This window comes from Cylas formicarius, unplaced genomic scaffold (assembly GCF_029955315.1).
Source record: "Cylas formicarius isolate icCylForm1 unplaced genomic scaffold, icCylForm1.1 PGA_scaffold_10__41_contigs__length_53128322, whole genome shotgun sequence".
In the NCBI taxonomy this organism is placed as follows: domain Eukaryota; kingdom Metazoa; phylum Arthropoda; class Insecta; order Coleoptera; family Brentidae; genus Cylas; species Cylas formicarius.
Genome location: NW_026844214.1, coordinates 37,883,636 through 37,902,638, shown reverse-complemented (window position 1 = coordinate 37,902,638; position 19,003 = coordinate 37,883,636). Strand labels below are relative to the sequence as shown.

Sequence of the window (19,003 nt, the reverse complement as noted above, 5' to 3'; positions counted from 1 at the left end):
CTGCGCGGAAGGTTTTGTTTTAGTCCATCCAGCACCTCATAAACATTTGCAGCCAATTTTGACAAGTTGGACATGTTTAATAAAAGGTGGAACATTATTAGTTTGTTACGTGTTAAAATGTTATTGTTATTGTTAATGTCACTTTGTAATAATTTTGTAATAATTTTAAATTCGTAGCAGCGATTCTAATGGTAGTATGTATTTTATAATATATTATTATGCGTTTGTGATATCCAATTTACATATATGTAACCCTCTTCAAGGAATACCCGAATACGATACTTGGCGATTCGGGGAATCCCAATAAAAATATCGACTCCATTTAATTCTCAGAACGACGAGATGGCGACGTAACGCACAATATAAATCGATATAAATCTCATTGTATTTTTAAAATTATTTCAGTCAATTGACTGGTCAATTGACACAAAAAAAATTGACCCGTCAATTCCACAACCTTAATGAATAGATTCGTCGAATTGCCCAGGATAAACCCACACTACAGGATATTCCTAGTAAAAGCAAAAGGTTCTTGGTTAAATTAATGAAATAATAATGCACACAGAATCGTCTACTTGAAAGGTGTGCCTTGTTTGGTAAAGTGAATTCTGTCGGTGTCTGTCCAGTGTTTGATACTACCTAACTATCGGCTAGCTATAGCAGAGCAAATACTCGGTCACATAAGCCCAGACAACCTAGTAGAAAAAATGTTAGAGTCACCGACAAATTGGGACCACGTCTGCAAAATGGCAAAGCAAATACTTTCTGCCAAGAGGATAGATCGGCCAAATCTTATACAAGCTCGCTGAACCTTAGTCAATAGGAGACCGAAAGATCATAAAAGAAATTATACCCAAATTAATTATTGTTTTTTATTCATTATTGCGAATCAGCATGTCAAATCAATAAATCGCAACGAGGGAAACCCTCCTAGCAAGCAATCCAACAGTGTCTTGAAGAAAAACCAAAAAGGCGAAACCATTTAAAAAAATAAATGACATAAATGACTATAAATGACATTACAAAAATATATAATTATAATAATAAATAATATTTTGTTTGTAAGATTTTTAGATTTTATGTTTTCCAATTTGCTGTTAGCATCAATATGTGTATATATGAATAAAAAAGTTTTATTACGAGTTTTGTTTATTTAAAAAGCTCTGTGGCATAAGTAGCCCAGAAATCGAAAAGTAAGATCGGGTAAGGATAAGATACCATTCAAAAAATGTTAAAAGTTTATAGTTGCGTTCGGATATTATATTTGATTTAGCACCATTTCTTGTCATAATAATCCAAGAATAAAATATAAAGACAGAAACGTCAAAACATCTGACTGAAACAAACAAAAAACTGGGCTAACCTCCCTGACGGTAGCATTCTAGAAAATGCCGATTGGCTTACGTTAGCTTACCTAGAAACCGAGTGTCCCATGCTGTATAGGTATAGAAAATGTGCTTTAAGTAGACGGGCGGATTGTTCGCTTTCTTCAATAACACCCACACCTAATAGAACTATATTCATATGTTGCCTCTGGACGACGAAGATCGACAATTGGAGAATGGTCCTGATAATTTTGCTCAGATTTTATAAAAAGCAATATGCATCACTGTCACTGAAGAAACGGTTTGTTCTAGGCTGTATGATCCTGGCAAATTTGGCGAATAGCAGTAACACAAAATACCTAGTTATAACAAAAGAAGAAGAAGAAATACTGTATGGTTTACATTTTTGTTTTTCCGTGTGTTTATTTTTTGTAGTTTGGGATAGTTGTCGAATTTTTCAAATTAGCAAAAAAAACAAAAAATGTCTATGGATCACCCCAGGTAATGCGGTACTTCACTTTCGATCTTGACTCTAGCAGATAATTATTATAAACATTTTAAAACTAAACTTAAATATTTTGGCCTTCAGCGAATTTTGTTTAATTTTATAACCTAAACTTTATAACAAAAAAGTGCTTTTGTTTGGTAAGAAACAAATATCATATTAAACGAGAGTATTATTATTTAAATTTAAATTTTTGGAATCAAATTGAGCATTGGTTATGGTTAGTTTTTTTCGGGCAAAAATTTTTAAATTTATTGCTAATCAATAAATGAATTTTAGTAGTTTTAGTTTAGTTATTACATTTTTCCAGGTTTTGTGCTATCATCAGAACAAATGGACCAGAATTGGAATTGGACCGTGTAAGATTCTTAGTTAATATATAATATTGTATTTAATTGTTTCCATGGAAGATTTCAAGTTGTATTTGATTCATAATTCATTATATACTATTTATTCTCTTTCTTGTTTGTCTGCTTTGACTATTGTTAAAGTTACACCTATCTGGTATATAGGGGTGGTTAAAAGTAAAAATTGTTTCATTAATCTATACCAGTGATTGAAGAGCAAAATATTTAAAAAAATTTCACATAATTTTTTTTAGAGGACCATAAATGCTGAATTCTCTAGGTTTGGAAAAGTTACAAAAATATACATTGATCCTGGGAAAACAGTTGCAAAAGTATACCTGGACAATCTTGAGTGAGTATAGTATAGCCTGTTCTGAGATTTGTATGGTATTTTGCATTTTAGGCAGCTTAGAAAAGCATGTCAGCAGCTCCATAAGAAATCTGACTGGTGCATTGAATTTAGCAAGGATCAATTTTTTGACAACCGGACTCAACAGCGACTAGACCATCATAATAATAGGTAAGTCATATTATTTTGACTGCTGCATTTGTTTAAATGATATGATAATAATTTATCTAGCAATATTTAAATATATTTTTTGTCCACTTTAAATTTAATGACATTAATTGGATATTATAACATGGTTCAACCATAATTTAGATATTCAATAACCTCTGAATGAAAATTAGGTATTAAGATCAAAATTATAATTATTTATAATTAATGCGGCTAATATAAATATAAATTAGAAATTTATATAATTAAATCATTAAATTTTGTAAGATCTGGAAAGTTTTGGAAATACAGAAATTTATCTTTATAATATATATTTGGTCTTTAGATCTGCCAAACTACAATTTTTTAAATTGTTAAATGGATTTTTTATTATTATTATTGAAATTGTTAAACAATAGAAACAAATTGTATGAATATTGATTTGTTTTGTTTTTCCCTGTTCAAGGTTTTATTGTGACAACAGAGTAACCAGCCAGGCAGTTTCAGACACCACTAGTGGACCAATTAACATGGATAGTGAAGAAGAATGTGAAATTTTGGAAAATTATGTTAATGGCCATGGTAGGCCTGTTACTGTACTGCGAGCTGATAATGGTCAACTATTTGTTGATCTAAATGACATTCGTGCATCTGGATTTGCAATATTTAGAAAAGAAGATTACAAGACAACTATATTAACAAAAATGTAAATATAATTTTTATGCTTTGTTCTTTTCTAATAAGTTTGATATTGTTTTAGGGACGACTTGAGAGAATTTGAAAGTTTTTTGTTAAATCAAGCAGTTGCATATCAGCTTAATACAAGAAGGAACTTTGCCACAGATGAAATATTTAACACAATTGAAAAGTAAGAATGACATTTCCCTTTACATTGGTGTTCATTTATACATTTTGGTTACCGATTATTGTATTATGAACTTGATACATCCATTATGTTTAGGGTAAAAGAAAGACTTTGGGGCTCTCAAAGAAATGAACAAAACATTGTCACTTCTATGAACGGGGATGCTCCGGTTGTTAACGTTACGAGGAGTTATTCAGGTCTCAGTAGTAACAATGCACAGAATAAACCTCGTCAATCTGACCAATATGCTGCTCCATCATGTAGTCATGTGAAGCAGACCAAAATAGAAAGCCAAAATATAAACCGGCAAAGTTTTATAACTAATGGTGCTAGATCAAATGAGTTCAACCAAGATGTAAGTAGTATGTAGGGTGGGACGTTTGGGTGTATAAAACTAATTTTTTTTCAACCATTCTAGAACTATGCTTGTTATAGTTTCGCAAAAATGATTCAAGGTAAAGTTAATTTAATGTTTTACTTTTAGAGTAGAAATACAAAACCAATAAATTCCATACATATTACAAATTCAAGACCAAAACCATTACGCAAACCTAATGTTGATAAAACCCTTGAAAATCTACATTTAAAACCTGTTGGTAGTAAAAAGGCACCAAGTGAAGATGAAGATTGGTTTGATGATTGTAATACTGGAACTATTCCAAAACTTGAAGAACAAGCCGTTGCTATCAATACAAGCGCCAAACCTTGTGATATTCCAATTGAATTTAAGCAAACAGATTCTGCTAATCCATGTGTGGAATCTGGAGCGGCGGTGTCGTCCATTAACAAAGTTTCTTTACCAGTTTCTTCTAATCCCTCCAAGGTTAGTTAAAAATTCTTTTTTTGTGGAGATTATTTGTAGGCTGAGGCAAATTGAAAATGTGGTTAACACAAAATGCTTATTCACTAAGTGCAGAGGTTTATGTAATATTATTTCTAGGTTCGTATTAGTTATGTTATGGAAAGAGAAAACAAAAGTCGAGTATACTTTGTTCAACGGTTCGAAAATATAGACCTAGTGGACGACCTTTTGCTGCAATTAAATACCTTAAGTGAAAATCAGAATATTGCGAATCCAATAGAAAATGGCGTTTATCTTTTTCAATTTGAAGAACTATGGTCAGTATTATTTGTTAGAATATTATCACATTGTTTGATTTAATTTAAAATTAGCCATTCAATCTAAACTCACTTTAATTAATTTTACAATTTTGGAATAATTTCATGCCTTGTTTTTTTTTGGAACAGGTAATAAAATCTATATCTGGTAATTTAAAAAGCAAAGTTTTTACAAAAAATGATTTGGACAGATAAAAAGATAAGAGCGTTTGAATCTAGTCTAGCATTTCTGTCAACCTTATTTCAGAGGCTACATTGGTTAAATATTTTTCTTTTTTTATAAAAAAAATAGGTATCGTGGCAAGCTTATAAGGATCAATAAAGATCAGTCATATTTAGTGGATCTAATTGATTATGGAAATATAGAAAATCTAAAAAACCCTGTAAAGGAATTACCTGAAAAGTTCAAATCCACACCTGCGCAAAGCATTCGAATTACTTTTACAAATGAGAGTCCCTTAGCAACATATAAAGTTGATGATGAAATAGAAATTGTTGCAAGGAAACAGGTAAAAAAAAGTCTGTCTTAAGTCCATAACATATTTCGAATAAATTTTAGTATGATGATGGCACATATCTGGTTCAAATTTTTGCTGGTTGTTCAGAGGTACCATCTTCTTCACAAAGTAAACATGAAGTTCAACCTGTAATCACCAAACCATTGACACCCAAATCCCATCCAGTTACAGATAACTCCTATTTTGTGATCCCTCCACTGCTAGGTCCTCTTAAAAACAATGAAAAGGTGATGATATTAGGCATTACAGATGGAAAATTGTTATTAAGGACAAAGGATTGTGCAGCACATTGTAAAGAATTGTATAAACTGATTAGTGACATGGAGAAACAATGTAAGTTCAATTTAACTTTCTGTTGTATATGAAACTGAATCAAAATGATTTGAGCCTATAAAGCGACGATGTATTTTTTAAAAATCTTGTTTTGCTTTAGATATTTTATTCTCACTAGGCATTGCTTGATAATCAGTCAATATCAAATATTAAATATTTTTAGCTATCACAAACGTGAAAGAAGGCCAGTTGGTATTATGTTCTCGTGATAAAACAGAAGGCTTACATAGAGGGGTCGTTAAAAAAATCGAAAACTCTGCCGCTTATATAGATTATTTGGATTATGATGGGACAGAAACCCTATCTCTGAAATCACTGAGAAATGTTAATGCTGAGTTAGCTGCAGCACCGAGGGCGCTAGTGGAATCTCCACCTTATTCAGCTTTGAAATCTACAAACATTGCTATTGAAGACTTTATCAACAAACTTATTATTACAAAGAAGAAGTTAGATGTGGTAAGCTTATACCATCCATAATGTGAGGGATATGCCGGAATTTTCTGTTGTTTGAAATATAGGCCAGTTGACAGATTTCTCGAATTGATATATTTAGTGGTTATTATTTAGTTGCTTTTTAAGTATGTGACCAAACTTCAGGAGGTAATTCTTTGAGTGAGTTTATGTTAAAAAGTGTAAGAAAATATGTGTGAAATATCGCAAATAACATTTATAATAACAAAATAATTTTATAGTCAGATTCAGAGAAATTATAAAACAGGTCACGATGGTCAGGACAAGGTCAAAAGGGGATTTTAGTATTCGGACTCTCGATTAACAATCGGTCAACAACATCTGTATATATTTGGGAGAATGTGTCTTAACAAACTTTCAAAATTAAGTGACAAATTCCAATACACGAATTTAAATAGAATTTTTAAATTACGTCTATATTTGTTTTGGGTAATTTTTGTCACGATCCCATAATTGTTATTTAGCGAAGTAAAAAACGTCATTATTAGTATTATATATAACTTTATTATCCTTAGTGTCAATAATTATTGAGTATAGTTCGCTGGCATGCTCTTCATACATAAAAAATTTTATTCTCATAATTGATAATTAATAATATTAGATAAGGATATTGATTTTGAATTTGTCTCAGATTATGGAAAATGGAGATTTTGACTTAAGAATCGACAGTAACACACTGCTATCACAAGAAATCGAAAACTTGAGGGTTAAGGATCAACCACTTTCCGATGTGGTTTCTGAAGGTGAAGGTGTGTTAAAATATATAAGTGTTTTCAGCTGTTACTCTTGCGTAAAATTGAAGCAAGTTAATTATTTTATATTTTCAAAAGGTTTAATCTGCATTGTGATTCTTCCAATTTCAGTTTATTTACCTGCAGTTTCTTTTTGTTTTTTTTTTCTACCAATGAAAACTTATTGCCTTTTTGTATTCATTTTTATTTAGAAATTTCAATAAAAATGAAAATAATAAAAAATCTAGGGTTGTTACAGTTTTCAAATATGCACATGTTTCTCATTTTTAGATGTTGTCAGATATGAAGACATGCCTTATGCAAAGTTAAAGAAAGGTACCGGCTGGTACTTTTGTTACAGTTGTAAAGATACTGAAACAATAACCCTTATATCCAGTGAACCAGAGTATGAGAAATACTTGAATGATTTGATTATTACAATATGTGACACAGCCCCATATGCACCGGAAATTTACCATATGTGTTTGGCGAAATTTCATGGTAAATAACTTAATTAATATTGTAAAACACAGTACATATAATTAATTAATTACTTTATTGCATTGTGATGTACATTTTTTTCATAGATCAGTGGTACAGGGCCACAGTGATTGATGTTGATGAAGAACATGAGACATTTCAAGTGTTATTTGTCGATTTTGGTAATGTTTGCGACCTTGAAATGAAAGATTTGAGGAGGCTTCCTAGAAAATATGCAACTATTCCAATACTAGGAGTGTCCTCATATTTTATTGGTAAGTGGATAGCAAAATTAAAAGCACATAGTGAATGGTCCTGTGTAAGCTTCAGGAATTCCATTTTCAATATTTTATGTTTTGATTGTTGGTTTTCTCTATATATCTAGTAGATAAATTGACTTCAGAGATATATGTTAATAACACAGGTAGTTTACTTTCGACTATTTCGCTATTAGATAATATATGGGGCCCTAATACTACCAAACTAAAGTAAACGCGCATGCTCATAAATTTTACACTAACCTGTTCTTTGCCCAATTTTCTTTCCAAACAATGATTTCCCTACATTTGCCATAAAAAATTAATGTGAAATATTGCCCAAATGACGGTGTTATTGTGTGAAAACCAGATTTAAAATGACCTCGCTTGCTCACCTTGAATGATCCCTCTCAACATTTGTTTTTCATGGTGACTTCAAAAGTTCCTGTATTATGAGCATAGGCATGGTTTTTATACAGGTCACGAAAAATATTATTCAGTTATAGCGTTATCGTAAATGTGACAGAGTTACTCCGAGGCTCTTGGAATGTTAGAGAGTGATAAGAAATGTACGCTGTTGCCACGAGATTAAATCAGACAGTGCAGGATATTTTAAAGAGAAATGGGTACAAGTGTTGTAAATTACAGACCACACAGGAAATTTATAATATATAATAATATTTATAATAAATAAATAATAAGTAATAATCTTGTATGTTAATGACCACCCTTGGATAATTCCATTCAAAAGCAATTGGTCACTTTCTTATATCTATGAACAGATCATACCTTTATAAAATAGTTTTTTTTTAGTTGTAGTTTAATTTTTAGAACATCTTTTATTTTTCATGTAGGGTGGATAGCTATGATTTTAATATATATATATATATATATATATATATATATATATATATATATATATATATATATATATATATATATATATATATATATATATATATATATATATATATATATATATGTATATATATATATATATATATATATATATATATATATATATATATATATATATATATATATATCTCACTTGGATGCTTTTAAAATCTCCGTTTAACTTTGTCACACTAACGATAACCCTATAACCGAATAATATTTTTCGTGACCTGTATATCTGGTAGCTATATGGTTTCAATCGATAACATTTCAACGTTCAACAGCACTGGCTGTTCTTGAATTTGATTTCACATTGGGGATAGCATTTTTTCCAGACATGCTTGTTTAAAAAAATGTTCAGAAGTAAGTTAGTGAGTGAAATTTTTGTGCATGCGCGATACATCATTCTATCCTGCACAAAAATAATATAGCTGCCTGAATTGTAACAATTTTGCCATATTTTTGCGGCTTCTATATTCAATTTACCTGGGTATGTGGTTCTCTCCAAGTTTTGACACACCTACGTAAATCTGAGGTTTAAAATTCGACGCTTACAATTTGTCATAGCGTTTCCCTACATAGGTACGTAGCTATAAAATATTTTTGTTTTTAGGTTTGCCTACAAATAATACTAAGTTGAACTCGAGACTACAGGAACTAATTCCCGATGCTACATTTTTGGATGTGAATGTTAAAACAGATTTAGATCCTGACAAGTTGCAGTATGGCATTGAAATCCCCGAGGTCTATGAAACACTCAAATCTGAGGGATTTATTTAGTTGAGCAATGTTCATAGTTTGTGTATTATAGTAATTTTTATTTTTTTTATATATACCGGGTGACACAAGAAAGTGGAAACACTCGATAACTGTTAAACGGCTTAAATTTGGAAGGGTTAATATAGGCTGAATGTCCAATGTTTTGACAATATGCAGTAGTTTCCGGTTTGAGCGGAAAGAACAGTAACTTTTGAATTTGAAATGGCACAACCGATATTTTTTTGCATTTTTGGATTCAGGAGATCATTCTACGTATAGGACAGTTTTTCTCAGTTTTTTTTTGTTTCATCATAAATACTATTTACCGGGTCAACTGATCAGCGGAAAAATTGTAAATGAAACTTTTCTTTACTTGCGTAATAGCAAATATCATTTAATGTAATCAACTATTAGTTTTTTAGGATAACATAGTTTTTTTTAAATAGCATTTTTATAAAAAAAATATTACGCAGGTGGCTTTGCTTCACTTCTAATAAAATTATCATGTCGATTATTTTGTGGATTTCTCATTTTCCATTCCAGCTTTCTTAAGAAAGAATATGGAAGAAGGCGACTTCCCGCATAGCCCCGTATATCAGAAACTTTTTCTCCATTTGTAATTGATTATTGTTTTCCTTGATAATCTAAATCGATAACGCGACAAAATCGATAATCAGATAAAAATGTGCAAACTGTCAGAAGTTTTAATCATGCCGACTTGATGATGAATAGAAGCAAAGCTACCTAAGTAATATTTTGTTTTTATAAAAAGGTATTTACTTATCTGGTTTTTTCCATCCTGTGAGCTTATTTTTTCACGAATTTTGAAAGTTTTGTCTTCAAAATGTTGAAAAAAAAGTTTTTGTTCCCACTAGGGTGCTATTTGAAAAAACTAGGTTATCCTAAAAAATTATCAGTTCATTATATTAAATACCATTTGCCATTGGACAAGTAAAGAAAAGTTTCATTTACAATTTTTCACATGATAAGGTGACCCGGTCAATAGTATTTATAATACTCGCGGCCTTCTAAACACAATTTTCGAAATTAAATAAAAATTTTAAAAGACAAAAAGAAAGTGAGAAAAACAAAAAAAATCAAAAAATATAGGTTGTGCCATTTAAAATTCGAAAATTACTGCCGTTTCCGCTCAAACCGGGAGTGCAACTATTGACTACATATTGTCAAAAAATTAGACATTCAGCCTATACTAACCCTTCCAAATTTCAAGTCGCTTTCTCAAGCCATTTAAAAGTTAGAGAGTTTTCCCACTTTCTTGTATCACCCGGTATATAAAAATTCTCATTTTCCCAATTAATTCTTAATTAATTAATTAATGCTTTATTCATTGTTTTATCAATCAAAGACTTGTTTTGTTTCTTTATGGTAAGCCTATAAAGCCTAATATAATCATATATTTTTTAATGTATATATATATATATATATATATATATATATATATATATATATATATATATATATATATATATATATATATATATATATATATATATATATATATATATATATATATATGAATATTTTATTTATTGTCCTCGTTAGCCCTGTGTGAAAAGTAATTGAGAGAAGTGAGTTGATTTCCCTGTGGATTGAAAGAATGCTTCCAAAATATTTAGAAAAGAGTGAAAAAGAAGTTAGATGCATATTTGGTTATCACTGGCGGAAGAATCCTTGATCACATTTTGTACAAATGACTTCAGCAAGTCTAGGAACAGCTTTTCATATTTCTTCAAGTGAGAAAAAAAAATGCAGAGGCTATTTGAATGTCAAATCTCAATCCCAGTTTTTTGAACTTGCGCAATTAAAAAAAAACTGATTCTCCTTTCTCCTTGGATTTAACTTGGGGTATAAATTGGTGAAGAACATTAATCCGTTAAAAAGCGAATGAAATGCTTTGTGGCTGCTCTAGCTGTGCGCATTTATAATAATTCTGTTTTCACAACAGGTTTCTCAGCAGATAATTCTATTATCGACTGAATTCGTTATAATGATGTATCTATTTGGCTTAGAATTTCAAACTGCTTTATTGAACCTTTTTATGCTGCTTATCACTTATTAATTTTATGCGTTATCAATACAATTGTTTCATACATCATTTGCAGTAGGTATAACAACATATCATTGAAATGCGCACTCAAGATAAACAAAAATTGAACTTTGTTAATGATATTTTAAAAATATCCAAGATTTTATTAAAAATATAGGAAAATATTTTCTTAATATGTCGAAAACTATAGACAGTAGAGGCTGTGGCTCTCTGTGACACACTATTGTCCGTAAGATGGCAGCAGCTATTTTGCGTTTTATCCAATCGGCTTGTGATTCTTTGAAGCTCGGTGAATACTTACGTTTTTTTGGGCAAGAAATAATTTCTAAATTGATCTAGTTTTCGACCAAGTAAATGAGATAATTCCCCCTTCAATTATAAAAAAAATGCGCTAAATAAAAAGATTTAAATAATGGAAGTTAGGCACGTTTGTTTGCATTTGTATGCACCGCATTCATTTATTTGTGTAAATAATAAAATAATGATAACAGTAAGGAAACCACACGACGTTGAAGTAAACAATCTCAAACGCTCAGATGTATTAAAAACATTGCCTGTAACATTAACATTATCGAAATAACAAAAAATTATGTTTTGTTCGAAATAGGCGGTGAGTTACCGGTAAAACAGCAGTTCTTCTTAAAAAGGTGAATAACCCGTTTAATATAGAGCGCCACAGATGTCGACACCACCGTTCCATGCAAGAAGCTGTCCAGTGACAAAATGGCAATGGAATGTATATGCAAGAGAAGGACTTTATAAAGGGTTTTCGCCATAATTCTGTATAAAATACCGGATTTTTTCAATAAAAGTGATGTGTATGTAAAATTTAACGTGAAGTGCAATATTCGTACATTTGTGTATGTGATTTTTACTCAGTTTAGGTGGTTTTCTTCAATAATTATGAACCATATATTTTTAACAATAGGTAAGTACCTAAAAGCCATTTCCTTAATAATATGTATGATTTATTTTTAGTAATTTAATCCGTATTTATCGATTACGTGCAATTCTCAAATTTAACAATTTCCTCACTCCAGGAAAATCAGAAAATTATTGTGTTATTTATTCTTTGACCTGTCTAAAAGAAAAAATTGTTTACACCCCGTTGTCCACCCCGAAGAAGTTATCGTTGATGAAGATGAAGTTAACGTTGATGAACGTCAAAATACACAATAGTAGGAGAGTTTATGTTGTCGAATCGGATTTAACCAGGATGGTGCTGTAAACTGATCTCTCATTTTATTATTTTTTAAATTTCGTTTTCGCAGGACTTCAGCTTGTTGGCTGTGCGATCTTTATAAATCGCTTTCTTGTCGGTTACGACTATAGTAAAAAGTTCGGCCAAAAGTACCATACTTTATTATAACATTGATTGTTTTATGTTGAGTCCATACTGTTTACTGTTATGTTGTTTATTGTCGCAAATTTTGATGATCAGTTATTCTTATAAAATCGATTATTGTCGTTGTTTTCAACCACTTTTAATGTGATTAGCAGAAGATTAGGAGTTGAATCAACTCAAATCCTATTAGGAAAGTTTTTGCCAAAAAATATATACTTGATTAATTAGAATTATAACGACAGGTTTTTATTAGTGCCCTATGAGCAACCCTCAAAATGTTCGCATATTCATTTTCTTTGTTCCGAAAAATATTAAAGTGCAAGTTTTCAGTCGATAAATAATTTACGAAACATAGGGGATAGGATAAGGGACCTATAATTTAAATCATTTCAAACTAGATTTTAATAATGGATATTGACAGGGCTGATGCCATCGGCTATACCTACGTAATAAACTTTAGATATTTTGAGCTGTTTAAATTTGTTTTTCTTTACTAATTTGTGGAATTGTTGCGAGATTTAGACCACACCTCACCAGACCTGAATTCAAGTTTGTTTCCAATCAGTTTCCAATGAGAATTTTCGGAACCGCTGTTTTCTGCGTCGAACGCACAGACAATTTGTCACTTTTAGCTTTTGACAGGTATATGTACGTATCTTTTTTGATTCTTTCCCAACCGTATTACATGAAAGGCGTATTCTATTTAGTTTGCGGTCTTATCGATTCGAGGGGTAAACGTTGAGATAATTATTTCGGTAATAAGTATCGGAGTAGCGATTGGGACCAAATATGAGCTACTCTTTCCCAGACCCTTCTAGAATTGACAATTTTCCAGATAATTTGATTAGAAAATAGTAGATAGGTGTTCATCAAGTTGTTGCAATTGATCAGCGGTAATTATTAGGACAGGTTATTGGCGTGGAGATGTTGTTACTTGGATAGAAATACAGGAAATGTGGGTTAACACATCGCCGAAGACGCCACGCGCAAACTTCTGCATCTATTATGCTAGGTGCTACGCCAATGCTTGTTTTTCATTCAACTAATGGTGGTTCAGCTTATAGTAGATTGACAATTATGTATTATGTCATACTATTTACAAATCTCCTGGATTCCTCCTGTGTCGGTTATTGATAAATACAAATTGCTGACGTTTCGTCATTCATCCTGTTGGCTTCTACAGAGCAAGATTTAGTATTAGTTAAGTTCAGAAGATTGTGGAACTTTCTTTGAAACATATATATTATGTCAACCACCATTAGTGTTAAATTTTATTCGTTATGGAAAATGAGTTTAAAAATATCCTAGAGATACTAGATTAAATATCATGTGTTGTTATTTTCATAGATAAAACAAATGCTAGTTATTGCAGGTCTATAGATGCGTCTTATAAATTCCATAATTCCATATTTTTTATAAAGTAATAGGGAGAAAGATGAATCGTCAAATTAGTGTAACTCTGGCCTGAGGTTTGACCAACTTCATTCCCAATTGTCAATCGCGATTTGGATCACAAGAAGAGGAATTTTTGTACCCAAAGATTCGCTGCTGTGGTTTGTATATTTTCAAAATTTTCTAACCCAAGAAAAAAAATGTATCTAGTTGATGTTAAAAGGGAAAATACTTTAATGCTGATTAAGTTATCAAAAATCAGTCGGACTTTTACCTTTAACACACAATAGAATTTTTAAATGCGGAGAAAATATGAAAATATTTTTGTGTTTAAATCAAACCTAGATAAATAGTTTTATTTTTTGGGTTTGCTTTGTTTACCAATCACTCGGTGCATGAATAATATTAAACCAGCATCATGCTTAAAACAATTTATGTTGTAGGATTTTAGCTCAAACACAATCATTAGTATATTATTTTTTGTATCGAGGTTTGTATATTTATTACTAAGTGGCCACTTTTTTCTAGCATAATTTTACAAGAAAAAAGTTATAGAAGACTAGTAGAGTTCAAATTAACTTTTACGGAATTTATTTTATTTACAGTGTGTCCCAATTAAGTAAATTCGAAGAAACTCATTTTAAACTTTGCAACTTTTGGATAACTTTTCTTTTGTAAAACTGGAAATATGCTAGGATGGAAATACTAAAAAAAAAATTGTGTGTGTATGTATACAAATTTTATTTAGTTATCTCTGAAGCTATAGCTAAATATAAAATCGAGCCTAATGTAAAGGGATGTTAATTATAGTTCACTAGTAACGTCCGTAAAAAGCAAGCGCCTGCCTCGATTTATCAAAAATATAAAAGAAGTATTTTCCGGATATCAGCAGGTATTATAAATAATAAGAAGTTTCTGAGGAAGTTGGAGAACCGCGCGGATATGCCATGGATTTATTTTCCTCCGTCTGCTTCTTTCCTTATTTTCCCCCGTCTGCTTCTTTCCGGATTTATTAAATAGAATATTTTACATATTATTTTAACCTGTTGTGCAACGAATTTGGGTGACGATAATTCTGTCGAACTATCGTATCCGTCAAATATTTGCTTATTTCCACTACAACGTGATAACTAAAACGCGAGTTAAAATCCAATAAAAATTAGCCGCAAAGCCAATACATTATAGACAATCTAATGATACATACATTTATAAGTGTACTTGTCATTTGATACGTAGCCAGGTAAAATCATTTCACGGTATGTTAGCCATTCTACGGGGAAGTCTGTTACAATGTTTTTGACCAAGGTAATGAGTCGATCAATCGAATTTAGTTAATATATATCCAGTCGAATTTCGATAAGTCGAACTTCGATAACTCGAATTTTTGATAAGTCTAACCAAATTGGTTGGCAATAGCGTCAAAAGTAGGAAACGCGTGTTACTTTGTCTTGATTACTCGAATATCTTGATAACTCGAACGAAACATTTGGTGCCAACTTTCATAAGTCGAATTTTCTCGGGGAACCCCCTAATTACGACCGATCTTAACCTGTCTTTTTAAAGTATCTATGCAAGCAGTTCAGTGTCTGTGTTTGCTAAGTTCACTTGTATGACTTACTAGTTATTACTAAGTGAAAAATACTGTTCCTATTCAATTTACACATTACATTAAAGACATTTTTGGATTTTTGCATTTGTTGAGGTGTCATCAAAACGTACTTTAAAAGCTTTGTCTGTGGCTCAAAAAATAAAGATGTAGCTGTGAAGTATGGGATTTCGGCAAGTACAGGCTCTACAATTTTGAAAAATAAACATTCAGTCATCACCGCAATGGAAGGTTTCGAAAAAAACAAAAACAATAACATTACACTAATGGTGTTGACGCTACCGCATGCAATATCGACGTTAAGCCCGAAACAATTTCTAATTGTTTTAAAAAGCCGGTTTTGGTCAGTATTCTGAATGGGAAGAAGAAGAAGATGAGATTCCCTTGATTTTCCTAAGTGAACGCCTGAAAGAACAGAGTGAAGACGAAATCCAAATAGAAATCGAGTTTAAAGCTTGGACAAACATTAGAGGTATAGCAGAAGGTAGCACCATTAACGATTTTATACATGTGGATGAGGATATTGTTACTTCAGAGTTTCCTACTGATGAAGATATTATCGAGTCCTGAAGATCCGAACCGGTACAGTTAAACATCGAAGATGACTGCGAAAGTGACACGATGGAGGAGGAATTGGAAGATGATTCTCAGCAACCACCTTCAAATGAATTGGTTGAAAATTCGTTGATTGTCTTGCGTTCCTATTTGAAAATCAGTGAATACACAACCGATTCCCTCTATCATTGTTTAAATAAAATTGAAGCTTTTGTTGAAAACCAAAATAAGAAATCCGGTCGTCAGTCACAAATAACCGACTTTTTTCCAGTGAAAGAGTAAACTTTAATATGTACATAGATATGTATGTATATGTGCACACATACTATGTTTATACATACTAGGTACATATACAATACATTTGTATGTACATATGTACTACTATTTCATAATTTTAGTTTTTTATTCAAAAATCATAGATATTAGGGCATTTATGTAACGTATAACCCATTTTCAAAAATGATTGAATAAATATTCATTCACAAAAAAGTACATGCATTTGTAGTTTTTATTGATAACTAGAAATTTTCATGTGTCAAATCGCAGTTCGACTTATCGAAGTTGACTGTATTCAGCTATAACCGGACATATAACAATGTTCAATATTTGAATTTACAGGAAAATGTTAAAAACTCTATCTGCTTTAAATTAAAATTAATGTGAAGTAAGCTTTAATTAATATGTCTTAAGTTTTCCTGTAACCCATTTTCCAGGAATAATAACCATGTTGGAGGCTTGGCGCGGAATATTTCTATCGGATATTTTATTTCGGCATTCGCTATACAACAACGCCCGTGCTCACGTAAAAAATAGTCAAAATTAAAAGCCAAATTGAAAATAACTTCAAGTTGGAATTTTTTCGTTATTTTGCGAATCATCCGATCATTCTGCTTGTTGATAAAACGTTATAAAAATGTTTAAATCGCACAACTCTTTTTTTCGATTTAATTAGTGCCCGGCGGTGGTGGAATTTGAAAATTTTTTGGATATTAATCAAAGTCTCAAACGGGTTTCAATCAACATTCTTCGGATTTATTTTTTATACGAAATCGCTAAAATCGGGCTCTATATTCGCTGCTATTGGCTTTCACTGCGAGGGTTGATTAATACGCTATATTTTCGACCTAGATTTTACGAGTTGTATTTTGTTACTCGTTGTCGAACGAATAATTTAGACAACTGATGTCAGGCATTCGAAAAACTTTTAATGGACGGACGATATAATTGGTGCGGACGTTTTCTTTTTTTGTTGCGGGGTGATCGATTACTTTTAAATGTATAAAATGGATTAATGGCACACCTTGTTATCTTTTTTGTTTTTTTTTTAACTCACTGCACTCACTATTAAGAAAAAAATAATGTTTTAGGAAGATTATTTAAAGGGCGCAAATAATCTTCGCAAAAACATATCCAGTCGATATATATCTCGATATTATCAAAAAAAAAGCAAAGATTCTATGATGGTGCGTGAAGACTTTTCATTGCAATTCGGCTTTAGTTTTTCATAAACATATATTTGATTAACCTGACCCCGAATCCAGATTTCAGAAACGGCTGCTATGATCAACTTTTACCAAATACATATAGCAGCATTTTTATTCTAAACAAATAAGTAACTCGTTTTTTCATTAAAATGGAAAATGGGATCCGGGAATAAATGCAAAATACTGCCGAAAAAATGCCAGATCTAAAATGAAAACTTTTAAATTGACAAACTATCAGTAGGTTCTTTGAACGTAAAGTATGGTGGAAAACGAGTTTTGGAATGGCTCGGCCATGCTCTTATTTTTAACATTTTTTCGTGTTTTGCATAATTTTTTTTTGGTAAAAAAAACAATTAAAGTCTTAAATCTTTTTGCCTAAGTGAGCTAATTATTTCAAAATTTTCCACAGGGTAGCTAATTCATTTATATGGATCACCGCTTGACTTTGCATGTCTCGTCTCAAAAATACACTAAAAATTTTTTTTTTAACATTTTGACGTCAGCGTTAAAAAGTTCAAAAATTTATCAAATATCAGCAACCGTTAAAACTGTTTGCTCATTTTTATGAGAAAAATCTTTTTTACGTTGATTTTTAATACGTGGAACAATCTTATTTCACTCAAATCTAATCGATACAATGTTTGTTTCATTAATGTAAATTTTTGGGACATTATGTATCTATCGTTTTGGATATTCAAACAAATGTATTAGCTACCGCCTGTGAAATTTAATTTTACTTACGCACAAAGATATTAAACTTTAATAAACGACGTTTTTTCTGAAAAAAAAAATAAAATTAACTTTTTCCGAATTAAAGGAAAACCAGTAAACGTGCTACAATATTGTCGTCTGTTTCGTATTGGAAACGGTGAAGGTGCGTAAGTATTTCAGGAAGATTGATCATGGCGCATTATGGAGATACTCCAAATTTGAATAAAGAAACTTCTTATAGGAGACTCAATGTAAATCTATCACCTTTTATGTATCACATTGGATGAAAGACCTTGACACTACATTTCTCTGAAATCAGTTTCTAGACTTAAATAACTTGGGTTAGATCTTTATATTTTGCTATCTTAAGTTCTACCGACTTACCTTTTTCATTATCTTTATTCTTTTTATATGAATATCTGAATATTATTTGGTTTTAAAACATTAAAACCATAGTAACTTTGACTAGATCTTCTTGTGCATTTGAAGTTTTTCCTTGAGTGTTTAAGATAAATGTAAAAAAAAAATCTTTGTAAAATATTAATTCTAGTCTACCTAAGTAGTTTGATTTCTATTTCTTTAAATTGGGGTGTACCAAAAAAAAAAACTTAGGATAGAAAAATGTGGAAAAATCGAGTTGTTGAGATTTTTTTCGAAAATTCGCACATTTGCAGAAAATTGATACAACTTTTTCCAATAAAATTTTTCCTAATTTTTTGTAAAAAATATTTTTTTTGTT

The 19,003-nt window shown here is 31.0% G+C and overlaps 2 protein-coding genes across 4 annotated transcripts in view; both read left to right on the top strand.

Annotated features, from left to right (window-relative positions):
* Positions 1–1,706: 1,706 nt before the first annotated feature.
* Positions 1,707–10,509, top strand: LOC132707966 (uncharacterized). Of its 2 annotated transcripts, none has more exons than XM_060680006.1 (16): positions 1,707–1,826; positions 2,141–2,189; positions 2,432–2,529; positions 2,581–2,697; positions 3,140–3,379; positions 3,434–3,541; positions 3,635–3,893; positions 4,023–4,361; positions 4,479–4,657; positions 4,950–5,166; positions 5,217–5,508; positions 5,672–5,964; positions 6,611–6,722; positions 7,002–7,211; positions 7,298–7,465; positions 8,958–10,509. In XM_060680006.1, the coding sequence occupies exons 1-16, from the start codon at positions 1,807–1,809 to the stop codon at positions 9,122–9,124; spliced, it is 2,868 nt and encodes a 955-aa protein (XP_060535989.1). In that variant the 5' UTR covers positions 1,707–1,806; the 3' UTR covers positions 9,125–10,509. The 2 variants fall into 2 exon arrangements, with proteins under 2 accessions (XP_060535989.1, XP_060535988.1); XM_060680005.1 differs by having other exon boundaries at positions 6,611–6,728.
* Positions 10,510–11,885: 1,376 nt separating this feature from the next.
* The window catches only part of LOC132695835 (ephrin-B2), a 343,644-nt gene continuing 336,526 nt past the window's right edge, over positions 11,886–19,003 (top strand). For both annotated transcript variants that reach the window (XM_060660378.1, XM_060660361.1), the window contains exon 1: positions 11,886–12,099. The gene's annotated coding sequence lies outside the window, so the exon portion shown is untranslated. The remainder of the gene's footprint in view (positions 12,100–19,003) is intronic.

Coding starts and splice junctions, on each gene's coding strand:
- LOC132707966 (XM_060680005.1), top strand. CDS start 1,807: ATGTCTATGGATCACCCCAG. Junction 3,894..4,022: donor CAAATGAGTTCAACCAAGAT/GTAAGTAGTATG, acceptor TTTTACTTTTAG/AGTAGAAATACAAAACCAAT. Junction 5,509..5,671: donor TAGTGACATGGAGAAACAAT/GTAAGTTCAATT, acceptor AAATATTTTTAG/CTATCACAAACGTGAAAGAA.